The 14,871-nt window shown below is 38.9% G+C and overlaps 1 protein-coding gene across 6 annotated transcripts in view; it reads right to left on the bottom strand.

Moving 5' to 3' along the window:
• Window positions 1–14,871, bottom strand: part of DMD (dystrophin) — a 1,244,291-nt gene that overhangs the window by 84,009 nt on the left and 1,145,411 nt on the right. For 3 of the 6 annotated variants that reach the window (XM_075174544.1, XM_075174528.1, XM_075174546.1), the window contains exon 1: window positions 340–403. The exons of 2 other annotated variants lie outside the window; for them this stretch is intronic. In XM_075174544.1, coding sequence (XP_075030645.1) covers window positions 340–359 — 20 coding nt within the window. In that variant the 5' untranslated portion in view covers window positions 360–403. Of the gene's footprint in view, window positions 1–339; window positions 424–14,871 lie in introns of those variants that run through there. One more of the 6 variants, XM_075174536.1, reaches the window with a different exon arrangement.

The raw sequence follows: 14,871 nt of genomic DNA, 5'->3' as shown, positions 1-14,871 counted from the left end.
CCCCCAGGCGTGGCTGCCACCTCACACCGCCGTGCCCTGCGCCTTCCAACCGGACGGTTCCAGCGCCCAGCTTCGGCCCCGTGAGAGGGAAAAGGCGTTGAATCAAATGCCGTTTCCAGCTCCCAGAAGAAACCAGGCAGCAAGCTGACCTTCCCAGCGGAATAAATGGAAGGTACGGCGGCCCCCCGCTAGGGTCTATGCAGACGACGGTTAGCCACCCTGCGCTCCACAGAGCGCGGGACGGTTACGGGCGCTGAGCTGGAATACCTGAGCGCCCCCGAGCCCCCCGCCCGGCCCCCGCCGGCACCTGCCGCCCCGCGCCCCCCGCATCCCCCTCACCCCTTCAGCTGCTCCCTCATGGCGGCGACTGCTCGGCGGCGCCGCGGAGGCAGAAACAGCGCGGCCGCCCAGCCCAGCCCAGCCCAGCCCAGCCCCGCCGCCGAGCGCCACTGCGGCCGCCCCGCCGGGAGGGAGGGCGGGAAGGAAGGCGGGAGGGGGCGGGCGGTGCTCCCCCGCCCCGGCCGGGCTGAGGTGTCGGCCCGGCGGGGAGCGCTGCGAGCAGCCGCCCGCCGCCATCAGGCGGGCTGCGGGGCGTGTGAGGGCACCTCGCCCCTTCCCTGGCCTGTCGCGTCCCTTCTGGCGGCGGGGCGCGGCGGCTTGAGGAAGCCCTCGCAAGCCCTCGGGGTGTCCCTGCAGCCCGGGGGGGTTTCGTGGCGTTCCCCGGGCCCGCCAGGGAGGTGGGCGCGCTCAGAAGCTGGCAAAGCAGTTCGCTTTCGGCCGACTTGGGAGGAAAACTTAAATTAAAATATGCACCGAAGCTGGGACGGATTTGAAACGGGCCTTAAAGTGGGTTTTCGCTTTGCAGCTGTTAATTTCGGCGCTTAAAATGCCGAGTGGTTTATGTGTGAGTGAAATCAGGTAATTTCGTTTCTCAGGGCTTGCCTTGGCCTCGCTGGGAGGGACGAGCTTCTCTCCGGGGATTTTCAGAGCAGAAGAAACAGTTCTGCTCATGCTGAGTAACTGTCGCAATGTTTCTTTGTATTAATTCCTACTTAATATTCAGTACACAAATAAAAGCTAACAGTTTCCTTTTAGTGTCACAAGCATTTCAAATCCCTGCAGCCAGTCTGCTTTCGTGCAAGTTTTACATCTACGTCCTTTAAAATAGTGCTGCGTAGAGAACCGAGTCCTTCACGTGGCTCAGTAGTTTTTCAAGCCTTACAGACGGTGCTTTCTTAGTAAAGCCACCCAGAAGGGTGCCTTTCAAATGTACAAAAAAAAGTCCCTATTTTTACACTGGGAAGATGCAGTGTAGAAGAACAGAAAATGCATCTCACCCATAGATTCTATACCACAGGTATATCCCATACACTGCTTTCCTATTCCACAGATGTCAGTAAACACTGAACTTGGTGGGTTTTATCCCAAGTACCAGGATGTTTACGGCTCCCCTTAAGGCTCCAGGTAGCTGGGTTATCTGATTTTAGGAAAAGCTCAACAAGCGGTTCAAGGAAAACCCTCATGTTTTCTTCTAGAACCATTAAAAGCATAAGATACTCAAGGTTCAACCCCACAGGCCCCCAAATGCAAATATAAAACCCGATGGAATTAAATGTTAAATTCTCATAGTTTCTAGACAATTTAATTTGTTTTAAAAGGTCTAATTCACAGTTTTCAGTTACCTATGATCTACAACACTACTCCAACATGCAAAGAAAAGAGGATTCATTTTTGTGTAAACATAAATAGCTAGGTTAAAGCTTATTAGACTCTGTGAGAATTTTCCATTTACTGCAGTGGACCTGGTATTGGATCAATTGCTATATCAGCTTAGTTTTGAGGTGAATGAACCGGCTGAAGGCTGTCAATTGTGTTACATCAACAATCTCACCTTTTCGCATCTTTAGCTAAGTTTTAAGTAGTGGGAGATCTCTCTTTAAGTCTTTAAAAGAGGATGTTTAGCATATTACTTGGGAGGAACCTCACGGTCTATTACAAGGAGAGAGCAGCTGCCCCTGTCATACAAAGGGGTAGCCAGAAACCTGCCGTTTCACGGAAAAAGTGGTTTGTTTTTCTTCAAGAAGCATCTAGTTCTGATACCCTCGATACACATTCCTTCAATTTTTACTGTTTCTGGAGTTTCCTAGTCCGCCTTAACAGAAGCTTGATGCTGCTATTATCACATTGGTCTTCTTTCCCATGCAATAGTAATAAGAATTTAAAAACCAGTCTGAATTTCTCATACTTTGCATAATCTTCTTTCTCCTTCAGTTACAAATAAAGCATTGTATTCAATTAGACTCACAGCAGGTGAAAACCCCAATTAGTGAATCCATTTTCTTGGCTTTTTTTCCCTACCTTACACCCACACACCATCTTTTTTTTTAAAAAAAAAAGAAAATAAAGGGGAACTCTGAGTCAGTCCTCAATTGAAAAGCAAATTAACCCTTTGATCTCCCAAATCAAACTATTACCCACTCAAGAACATCCAGGGGAAAACACGAATGTTGAAGGATTAAGGGATTAAGACCTATTGACTTTATAATTTGATTTTATAAAAAAAAAAATCTATTTAATGTAGTTCTGATCGTTGTCTCCAAATTCACAAAAGCTTTTAGCTGTTTTGATTGACCTCAAAATTATACTTTTGCTGTATAATGTACCCAAGTAATATCACTCTTATTCCAAATTATTTTTGAACTACCCATAATTTATTACAAAAACATATTTTGTTTGCAGTGTAAATGGTTACTGTCTTTGGCATTTGTAAGTGAAGCCAATCTTTATACCATACTTAATTTAAGCCATTTATTTGATAAAAGATGGTCTTCTTCCTGTAGAAAATAAAACAGGATTACAGAGTAAGCAGAATTTTAATTCCCTGTGGTGCTTTTCTTATCCAAGGGCTATTCAGTCAATTTGTGCACCTACACAGAGACCTTAATCAGGAGGAGAACAGTGTTTATTTCTTTTATACTGTAGGTTTGTCCTGGACTATATCTAATCAAGGTATCTGTCTCTTCAACATTTAACACCACCAGGTGTTTAAGGGGAAATCGCAGCCCCCTAATAAATAAGGGATAATAATTAGAGACTGGCTTATTACCCCAAAACTCTTTCGGGAAAAAAAAAGTAAAAAGATGAAGTGGATTTTCAGGTAGCGTTGCTTGCTGTCCAAACAATTACTGGAATCTGTGTATTTGAGAAGCCTGATTTTTCAATTTTAGTATGTTCTTCTCAGAATTACGTCCGTTTTCTGTGGGGAAAGAGCCACAGACATAACACACATAAAATAATAATATGAAGGTAAAATAACTGATTCTTAGATAATATTGTTTGAGTATAAATCTTCATAGGTTTCATGAAGGAGCTCAGCATCACTACTCCACTTTACAGACAGATACGGAAACCGGAACGCAGAAATGGGTAGGGCCTTGCCTAAAACCGCTTACTAGGGCAGACAAGTTTGTTTGTAAGTTTAGCACTTCATGAGTTAGAAAACTAAAGAGACATTTCTTTGGTTTCACTGTCATTGAAAGTAAAGATACAACATTTTCCTATTAACTAAATCTTGCTTTCATAGTTCTGAGAAGCGTGTAGTCCTCCTTGTGAGTGTGGCTTTGCTATTTCTCAGTTACCTGGGTAGTGGATTAGCAAGCGCTTGCCTTGCATATAAGAAGATGCTGTGGTGCCCTGTGTTGAGCTGGATAACCTGTTGTGCTGTTTGAGTCTATTTTCTTTTTCTTGGTATAAATAAATACTAAGAATCACTTGGGATGGCACAATGACACTTTCCTGGATCATCTGTCTTAAATATGCTCCAAGGGCTACCACCTCCAGGATTTTTTCGGTATTTGTTGATAGCTCTCCCAGAAGAGCCAAGAAGAGAATACTGGTTTGGATGCTGCTGGTTTTTGGTTTGGTTTTTTTTTTTTTGGCTGTTTGCACATTACCCCTGGAAGCACATTAAAATACTGTAAATGCAATGAAGAAAATAGTTTTGAAATTCTGCATTCATTTTCCCCAACATTGCTCTGTAAATTAAAGACCTACTAAAACATTCATAGCTCTGTATACTTATAATCAGTTATTTACACCATGGGAGAGTTGGGGAGGGAGCATACCACTTTCTGTCCAGACGGAAACCCAATCTGTGTCCTGTATGAAGGGAGATTAGCAGGTGCTTCTTCTTACACAGGGCTCATTCTCCACACTGTAAGGCAGCCGTGTAACCGGCAAGTGGAGCTCACAAGAATTTATCTGACATGTTTCACTGAGATGCTCTTGGAACAGACAGAGTAGGAAAAGGAATCCTTATTATTTTCCTTTTTTTTTTTTTAAAATAAAACTAATTCTGCAGTAAATATTACAGAGCTTGCAGCAATTTAAGGCACAGCATGGAAAGTATTGGTACACAGCACGTGTGACAGGAGTACGTCTGTTCCTGCCGAATGCACAACCTCTGCGTTCCTTTGGGCTGTACCTGCTTTTACTATAGTAAAGACACCTGATTAAAACCGGAGTCTTAGTCACCCTACGAGATGAGTATCACGGAGCCTCGGGAGCAGTCTGTGTGTGCCTTATGTCACACTGCATTGCATGCTGTTGATAAAAAGATGAATGAGAGGGTGCCTGTCATTTTGGATATATTAGATACACGTATGAATTTCATCCTGTTGAAATCTTGGAAAGGCTAAATTGGAGAGGCTACATTTATTTTTTCAGCTGACATTGACAATTTAGACACCCTGCAGTAGCAGAGTGTGTGTTCAGTCTACTGCCAGATGTATGATCCTGAAAAGAGGAGCAGAGTGAGACTGAGATTAAGTAAGATTAATCATGCATCGCTGGATGCGGTGGATAGCACATCCAGGTTCCACCAGGGTTATGAGCTCTTCAGGTAAGCACCTGTAAATACCAAAAGCTCTTTTCTCCCTTCCATATCAAACCACAAGAAATAAAGAAAATTAAGAAAGGAATAACCCCTACTATTCCGGGACGGAGGTGAACTGGAGTGTGAATAGTCTCAAGAATGGGAAGATCAAGAAGCATAATGCTGGCAAAATGCTAGATAATTAAAAGTATTAAAAAACCCTCTGAAGTAAGGCTTTTGGAAAGCGAACAAAAAAAAAAAAAAAGACTTAAAATCTACCAGCAGAAAACTTACGCCAAGCAAAACTGCTTGCTGATCTTTACAATCGACAAATGAGACTTGAAAAATAATAATTATACCATAGTAAATTCTTGGTTTGAGGAATCTATTGGTAAAATGAATGGTTATCATTTCAGGGAGTAAGTTAAGAAAAAATGCAGACTAATAAGGATAAATTAGACAAAACAATGAAGGCAAACTCCATTTCTTACTTTTCTTTGCGTGCCCAGTTAGAAATAAATGACTGTTTTGCCTCCTGGGGGATTAAAATAAGCAGGATTTCATAAATTCTTGCTCACTGACTCTTTTAACCTCAAAATCTTTTTTTCCCTGCATAAAATTATGTGTTGCAAACACAAAAGCTGGCTTCCCAAATCATTAACTTCTCTACTGTTTCCTATCAACGTATAGAACTCAATAGCAAGGAACCTGCGTCTTGCAGTCCTACTTCACTCAGGGCCGAGAAAATCTGATGCTAGCTACTGATCACCATGCATTCCTGGTCCCTAACAAGCAGCCTTCTCTTCCAAAGTCTTCCACAGACGTTAAACGAGAAGCATGCCTTCCTTTTTTACTAATTTTCTTTTTGGTTGCATTCCATAATAAATGTATTTTTGACACTATCAAATCTTTTTTTATGACTAATATCATACAAACAGAGAAGTTTTTCTTTCATTGAGGACATTTTTCCAAAAAGTCCCTGTGCAAATATTATCTAGAAGAGAAAATATTCACTGGGGGAAAAAAAGCCACTTAGAGCATGCTAGGAGATTATGTGCTGGGATGTTCCAATGGTAAGGCTGCACTTAGGTAGTAAAAGAAAAGGACAATGAAATCTATTGCATTTTATGACAGCTATATGCAGGCAAGTTCTCAATTAGATCACTAGCTAGGCAAACTTTGCATCTTTGAATTAATGCATTCATTTTTTGCTGTCTGTATTTTAGCAATGCATGCGTTGCTGTGTTCTCACAGAACTTGTAGGTTTTGTTGCTTTAAAATATACTTTGAACCTGTCATAACTACCACATTGTTTCCTCAACAATTATAATAAACTATACATAATATTATAATACATAATTCTAACAACAAGAGGCCCTGCCTATTTTCATGTACACGCTGGGCTTTTCCATCACCTTCCCAAACATGTCAAGGTTGTTGACCTTAGCAAATATGATACGTCTGAGGTCTGCTCCTAACCTTTTCCCTAGATTGGGCCACACAGAGCCCTGATGTGAGAAAGCAATGGTTCTCCCTCCCTGGTAAATCAAACTTGCGTTGATTTTGTTTCAAAACCGGAGAGTCTTTAGCTTCTCCTAATTCCCTGGTGTAACATGAGCAAAGCTTAGTCTTCCTGCATAGCGTGATTGCTTTGCTCTCTCTTCCTAAATGTCTCACGAGGGGATCCAGAAATCAGAGGAAAGTGCAGCACTGCACGTGGGGAAGGAACCAGCCTGAAGAAGTTCATGGGAGGAGGGAGCAGCTACACCTAACTAGCCTCACCAGTAATTCCATCCAGGCTAACTTCTTCATCTGATCCAGGTGACATTTCTCATGGTTTATTTGCATAGAAATGCAGCTTCAGGTTTAGGGTTGTGCAACTACTCCCAAACTGAGGTCAGACTTGGTAACAGCGAGCAAAAAATTCTGGAAAGGAAAAGTTTCTCATCTGACATTTCTGAAATGAAAACTTTTTATTTCATTTCAGAACAATATTCTACGAAGAAATGTACTTTAGTTTGACTACAAAATGAGGCAATTGTTCATACAGCTCTGGCCGTGCCCTTTAATGGCAAGTGGTAATAGTCTCATCTTGTCCATGCCAAAGAGTGAAAGTTAATGTTTGTATATACAGTCATTTGAAACAAATATAGACATACAGATACCTACATTAACTAGTGCTTCCAGAGACAGATGAATCAGTATCAGCTACTATGGAGCCATGTCCTAGGGCACAGATGTTATTTTATCCTAATTGAATCTAAATGTGTGTTAGCACTTAAATACTTCTGTAAAGAGGGATACAAAGGAATTTTGAGGTAAGATAAAAATTATTTCTTAGCTAAGTGTAAGAGAGGGATTTCATTCAAGTCTCCTGTGGCAAGTTCAAGGATTTATGCTTTGGCACATGCTTCACATAATTCCAGACAGCTTCTGCTCCTTCCATTTACTTAACTATAATACGGTTCTTCCTAACAAAGTAGTCCTCCCAGCTTTTGCACTGAGGTATCTTTGTGCAGCTCCTTCTGTCTCTGGCACAGGATCTGGCAGTTAATTCAGGAACGAATCCTGTGGATGCTAGCTGATAGAAAAAAAGTGTTGCTAAACTATATTGCACAGTTTAAACTTCATGTTTAACTGAATCTACTAATGGGAATGCATTTAATAGAACTCAATGTCTAGCTATACTTTCAGTATTTCATACGTTTGAATTGAGCCAAACCTCTCACAGTGCATCTCAACAAGGCTTCAAATAGCTTGCAATTCTAACGGCATACCTTCATTCAGTTCTCTGATCTCTGTTATTAAATAGAAAATTGAATCTCTTAATGAAAGAATAAACCTGCAAAATGAAGATTCCTTTCTAGCAACATAGCCGAATTCGCCGTGAAGAACTTGCAATGAAAATCAGTGATGCCTTGTCTACACAGGTCAAAGAGCCTTGACATTTAGGGCCAAAGGTACACAGATGACTTTAAGGACCTACTATAGTCCATTATTAAATTAAGGGCAATGGTGATTGTGTGGAGCCCAAAATCAGCCAAAATAATTTTTTTCTTTCTATACTGAGCCTTTTTCCACACTGAACTAATCAAACAATTTCCAAATTTGTATTTGGAGCTATTTTCTTCATCTTTAAGAAACTGCTTTCAAAAGTGCAATCTAAATCCTGAACAATCCACACAGCCCTAAAATATTAAGGATTTAAACCTTGGTTATGGTCAATATAAACGTTCTTAGACCCCTGCTGCTACACCTAACTCCCTTGGACACATTATCAGAAATGTCAACCTACAGTTCTCCCATATCAATATCTTTAGCTTTTCTAAAATAGTCCAGAGAAAATTCTTATTGCTAGGACTAAGCGGAGTTACCCATCTTTATCATCTCCCTCACCACATGACACAGAATGCCAGATTATTTTAGAAGTTCAAAATACCTAATTCCATTTTATCAGTCATAAGAAACATCACACAGTTTTTGTCACCTTCCTCTCAAGGAAAAAAAAGTATTAAATTCAACCAAGATTTCTCTATATGTACATAGTACACTACAAATGCACAGGGTGCAAACCATTTGTTTATTTAATAGTGTCCACAAGTTGGAATTTTATGCTTTCATAAATTTAATTGACATAGATAATATATTATCTACTGTGTAGAAGATGATTTTCTGAGTGTCCTTAAAGTTAGAAAGAAGGATCATCTAAACTCACGCCTCCTGCCTTAGAAAACATTACAACTGTTTGAGCATTCATCCTTCATCCCAAAATAACAAAATCAGTCCGTCATGTTAAGAAAATATGGTCTTGTTTTAAATTATCATTCTGCTCTCAAGGTAAATAATTTTCCTTCAATTACTATCAACGCTCTGGCTTGTGGTTGCCAGCTTTAGAACCAAATGCCATTTTGAAAACAATTAGCACCACTTCAGTTAATGTCTTTACAGGAATATGCATCAGCCAAGGGAAAATAAAAAAAAAGACCTTCAACCTTACCTTTTAAATAAAAACTGGGTTAAGATACGTGGCGTTTAAATACTTTTGTACTTTAGTAATGAAACTTATTTTGCTTATGGACGTTATACTTTTTATCAGCATTTGGAAATTAATCTCTTGTTACTTTTCTATAGTTTCGTTGCTGCAGTTGCTTTTATTTCTCATTCTTAAAAATCTACAGTCATTATTTCTGAAATTATTATCCTTCCACCCATGTCCCTCAATTTGTTCTGTTTTTAGGGTAACTAACAGAGCAAGTAATTTATTAAGGATAAAAATAATTTTGCAAAGATTTGCAGAAGCTGACAGACTAAGTGTTTTGCCAAATAGAGCCCAAGCAGGGAGTGAAGGATTAGACCCCATCTAATCCTCTGCTTTTATCAAATCAGTGTATTTAATACTGAACTAAAGCCTGCAGAGAGTTTTATTTTTAGCAGCTTGTGATACTGAGTATTCATTTGGCTTTATTCTAAGAATTACAATTTAGGATTCAAAGAGAAGAAACATATTTCTTGTTCGTGAGTAAGGTATCATTATTAAAAGTCTTCCATTCCCCCCAAAAATAAATCTTTTTTTTTTTTTTTTACTTTATGCCATATTTTTATTATGTGTCTGATAATTTTTCACAGTAAACATTACACTTCACTGAAGCTAGCATTTATTTTAAAATTTTAAAAGGGATTATATGCAATGAAAATGATCATTTGGTGTTGACAGTGCAGTCTGTTGGGTCAGAGATGAAGAAAGTGACTGGTTTTGATAGTTATTTCCATGTCAACATTGTACATGAAACTTGCTGGTAGTTTGGAGAAAACAAACAAGACCAGTGGGACTACGTCCATGCTGCCACTTATCAAATGATTTAGTCTGTGAAATAGCCAAAAGAGATAAACTCTCCAAATCTGACAATATTTTGGTTATTTGGACTTTCTAGTGGCACATTATCTTATATCTACACTGCTATGTGTGTCTGCCCTGAGAATAATAGTCGTCTCTTGGGCCAAATTTTACACAGTGACTCTTGTTCACGCTGCTGAGAGCTGGACCACTCTAAAGCAGACTGGCTGTGGTACTCCTCTGTTTCCCACTTAGTGCTCCTGTATTTTATTTACATATAGACATGATTTTATTTACATATATATATATATATATATAAAAAAAAATTTAAAAACCCACTTTTTTTTTTTTTCATTTCAAATTGTCTGACCTAATGTGGGTGATTGCTGCAACAATTGCAAGTATCTTTTTGAAACTAGTTTGGCCTGTTCCTGCAGAATAAATCCATCACATTAAATGGCCAAAACATCTCCCTACACTGAGGGAACCAGAAGAGTTCTAGATCAGCTCAACCCCCTGTGATTTAAATGCCATGCAGTAGAATATAGTTACAAGTGCTTTGCTGTGCTAGATCCTCAAGTTGTCTTGATGAGCCTACCAAAAAAATCAGCTGGTAATCAAAGTAATTATTTTTAAGTAGTGTATTTTCTATCCAGAAAGCAACTGATTTGACAAAACCAACTCACTACCAATGAAAAGCAGCCATATCATAATTTCTTTTGAAGTGTGCCGAATGCTCTATATGCAATTTCCAAATTTTGCAGCAGTCAGATTTTCTAAGGAAAAAACAACTATTATTTCCATTCTAAAACTTTGTAACCTGGTACAATTTTTGGCAGAGTTAACTAATAGAAGAAGCACCTCCAATGCATACCAGCAGAGCAGCTGGCCTCTCATCGCATTTCTTTCTAAAAGTTTCATTATGTACAAAGGAATGCTTTAGGTAGCAATTTCTGTAAGAAACTGGTAAAAGGGAGGACTTAGAAGAATACTCATCTGCTCTCTTGGACTCCTCTGTATTCACATACACTACAGCATCTTGCCAAGTTTGTAAACTGCAAAAACATAATGTGCAATGACAATCCTCTAACCCTTTTAGTGCATCACATACTACACACTGAGCTGAATTTTACTTCCAAACACAATTTTGGCTGCATTCCTTAGTGAGCACAGGTTGTTCTCGCATTGGCAGACTGTCCCATTCTCTCACTTAAAACAATTTGATGGATTTTTAATTTCATGGGTTTGCTTGTTCCTAGATGGGCACAGTTTATATAAATCAGTTCCAGCCACCAATTCCGACATTGAAAAAGACAGTTCTTATTTTCTTGATTTAGGTCATTGTGCTGAAATTATATTTTTCTCTACTTTGTCTTTTTGTGTAATTTGCAATTAAGAGGATAATTTAAAATATCCTTTACAGAACAATTTAAGTGTCTATTCTATAGTTTTCCTCTTTCTAACTCAACATTTAATAAAGTGCTAAGTTTGACATTACATGATTTGGTGAGAAATTTAGCACTGGACTTCAGTGAATTCAAGATAACGCACATTGTCTGAAAAAAACCCCTACACATAAGCAATGCAGCACTATTCTATGCTTATATGTTCATTTATTGTATAAATATTATTGGTTTTAATAATGACTTTTTTATAGATATGATTTGATCTGATCCTCCCAGCCTTGACACAATCAGACTGACCACAACTAAGTACAGGGAATTTAAATAGTAATATGAGTACTAAATTACTGAAAACACTACAGCGCCAACCTTAGATTCGTGTGTATATGTAAGAGCAGAATTGAGATTGCTATTATTTGTAAGGAATCCTTCATTTTTATTTCATTGGTAAAATAAATTTTCAGTCTTTACTGGAGCATAAGGACACAATGCAGCTGTAGAGTGAGGAATACATGTAGAAACCAGGGGACTTTAACCCTAACTGAATTTTCCATCAGCCAATATCCTAACCCAAAGGGATCATCTGGTCAGTCTCTTACATGGTGTAAAGTAAAAAAAAAACATAATTAAGAATTGCTACATCTTTTGCAGGCATAGGAATAGGACAAAGGTGGATAGGGAAGTGATGGGTATACAGTACAATAACTTCCAGCTGGTATATCATCTGTCTACTGGTAGGTATGTTGAAATAAATAAATGATCAAAGATAATCTGTAAAAAAAAGATCAGCAAAGTCAGGATGAGTTTTTGGAAATAAAATAAGACTTTACAACGCAAGTGATATGAAAGCAGCAAGATGATTAAAATACAGAATCTTATTTATTATACATTAGGTAGATCAAAGCTTCTCAGTGATAACAAGGTACTGACTGGGGGTTGCCACCTGTTTGGTCTCACTTGCAATGGGAATCTATTAGGTGAAGCTGTGTTAAAGGTTGTCGGTACGTATTACAGTTAGGAACAGCTTACATTAAAAAACCCAAAATTATTCTTCTTTTGCTGAAGAGATTTACTTGTTATTCATCAGCACATATGTTACTTTCTTAGTAAATGCAAAAAGGAAATTCAGGAAGGTTTCTGAAACAAAAAAAAAAATGCAGGTAAATGCTCTTACTTGAGGCACATTGCATACTTCTTTAAGATAGTGACAAAAAGACCTGAAGAATATAAAATTAGAGTATATTTGAGCTGTGGTTTTGGAGAGTGTTGAGCTTTGCAGCAGGCTGAGCTCAGAGAGGAAAGATTGTGGCAAGCAAATTATCCAGGAAAACTAAAAATCTAGAGAACAAGGCAAGGAGGCAGTTTTCTAGATTTTTTTGGTTGTTTGTCTCTTTTGTCTAACTTCTCCACGAAGAAGAAGAAAGCTGTGACTTAAGGAAAGTGTGTGGGTGTAAATGTCTAACAATTATTGGGAGGATCTAATAAAGAGGGAATTGAGGAAAGCTGAAAATCTGCAAGATGCAACAAGACAAGGCAAGGCAAGGCAGCAACGATCTTTGTCGGTGTCCTTGAAACTTGCTGCAGAACTGGCAAAACAGATGAGCAGAACTTCAGTCTGGAGATGCCAGAGCAACATTGGGTTCTCAGGACTTTAAATGTATATTTGTAGGAGATAAACTTACGCATAACGGAAAGAAAAAGGAAGACTGAGTAAGAGTCAGAAAGATCTGTTTAAAATCAGTGAAAATTTAATTTGGGTTTATAAAGCTGGGGAAAAAAGTTGAGAAGTATCTTAAAAACCACATGTACTGAAGCAGAATTGTTTGGGAGGTCTCTGGGTGTTGCAAATATATGCCATTGACCAAACCCGACACAGGAGGAAGGAGGCCCATTGGCTGACTTGATCCAAACGGAAGAGGACTATTGCGAGACCACATGATGTGGGCAAACCCACATAGGCGAGTTTGATAAAGGATTCACCCTGACGGACTCTTTTCCACTCCTTATTTCTAGAATAGTGAACAAATGCCCCAGAGCAAAGCAGCACTGAGGGGTTTACGCTCGGTTTTCTCAAGAGACAACTGTACAGACACAGATTCGCGTTTTGCCAGCAGCAAATGTTTATTCCACAATACTTTGGGCACTGATGTGAAAAAACACGATACATGAGAGGAAATGCTGAGAGCCAGATTCTGATCCCCTTTACGCTGTTAAAAACAAGAAGTAACTTTGCTGAAATCAATGAGCATCTCCGTCAATCCATGCAAGCTGCTTTCAGCACAGAACTAAAATTTGATTTCCAAACTTCTGACACTAAGTCTGACGGGAGCCTAAACTGCTCCCCACCATAACTCGGAGTCCTCTGTAGGTTCTTCTGCACCTTTCAAGATTGTTAGAGTGCAAATAAATATTTATTCCTCCCTCAAACTGGAAAGAGGAGAAGAAATAATAGCATATAAAAGCAGTACTAACACGGAACAACCGTATTATTAAAGTTTTCATTGCTTTTGTGCCATAGCACAATTAAAATAGTGGAAAAGCAGATGAATGAGGAATATGCAGGAGAAAACACTGGTCAAATATGAAGATATAGAACACTATCTGCAATTGAACAGTCTGCTAAGTGTTTTAAATTGTTTGGTAATGTCACAGCAGTACTAAAAGAATAAGCACTTCCATTAATAGGCAGTAATTAGAAGAACAAATGAGGTGAGTGCACCTATGGCCAGAAAGATAATCTCTTGGTGGTTTTCTTTTATGCTTCTAGTGATGGTTTATGTCAAAATAGCATTCAGAAGTCCGAAGTTCAAACCCGTATTTGGAAATGGTGGTGAGTTCATCAATAAGAGACCTTTGGGAATCAGGTTTTTAACCCCTAATTTTCAGGTGATACTTAAAGTAAACTGAAGTACAGGGATAAAATGTGCTTTTCAACAATTGGGTCCTACTGGCTACAATGCTTTCACTGGGAGAAAACTGGAAGAAATTTCCTTCCAAACACTGAAGTAAAATTTCAAGATGCTTTTATTGCAAATTACTCGCACTAAAAGTTTATAAATGGAGAAATAAAAATGTGGTTTAGGTTTTGTAGTTTTAACTCCTGTTTTTTATTTTTTATTCTTGTAATCATTGACATTTCCAGCTACAAAATACATAGTCTGTTACACTCAGGAAAACAGCTGCAAACCACTTATTTCCACTATCCAGGGTTTCTGTAGGTTGAAGCTGGGTATGATTTTGAAGAAGATTAAGATACAAAACAGAAAGCTGAGGATATTTCTTTGCTTTCTAGTTTGCTTACTTCTGCTTCTAGGGTTCACTCTTTAGATGGGAGATCTGCAACTAGGGTAGCATATCTGAAATCCATACTCACAGACATGCATCTCCTCTGTATTTCTAGACCAAATGCAGAAACATCTTTAGCGAAGAACAGCTTCCGTAGCTTTTTCAAGGACACGCATAAGTAGAAAGTATACATACATATATTTTGGGAAACACAGTGTTTACCCATTTTGGATAAATAAGAAACTGGCAGTTTCCTCTTATTTGCCACAACACTGCTCAAGGGTCTGTCCCTGAATGAATGGAGTCCGGGATGGAAAATAGTAATCTGTCACTGATCCTTCCCAGAAATGGCCTCTCTGCCTGTCATTATTACAATAAGCAAGGCTATGAGCCCCTTGCAGTTTAGGTAAATCTTTCTAATGATGTTATAGTTCAATGCTTGTAGAGAGCTAATAATCTAAAAAGATCTCCAAAGT

This window comes from Calonectris borealis, chromosome 1, assembly GCF_964195595.1.
Source record: "Calonectris borealis chromosome 1, bCalBor7.hap1.2, whole genome shotgun sequence".
Taxonomy (NCBI): Eukaryota; Metazoa; Chordata; class Aves; order Procellariiformes; family Procellariidae; genus Calonectris; species Calonectris borealis.
This window is presented reverse-complemented; position numbering and strand designations above follow the sequence as displayed.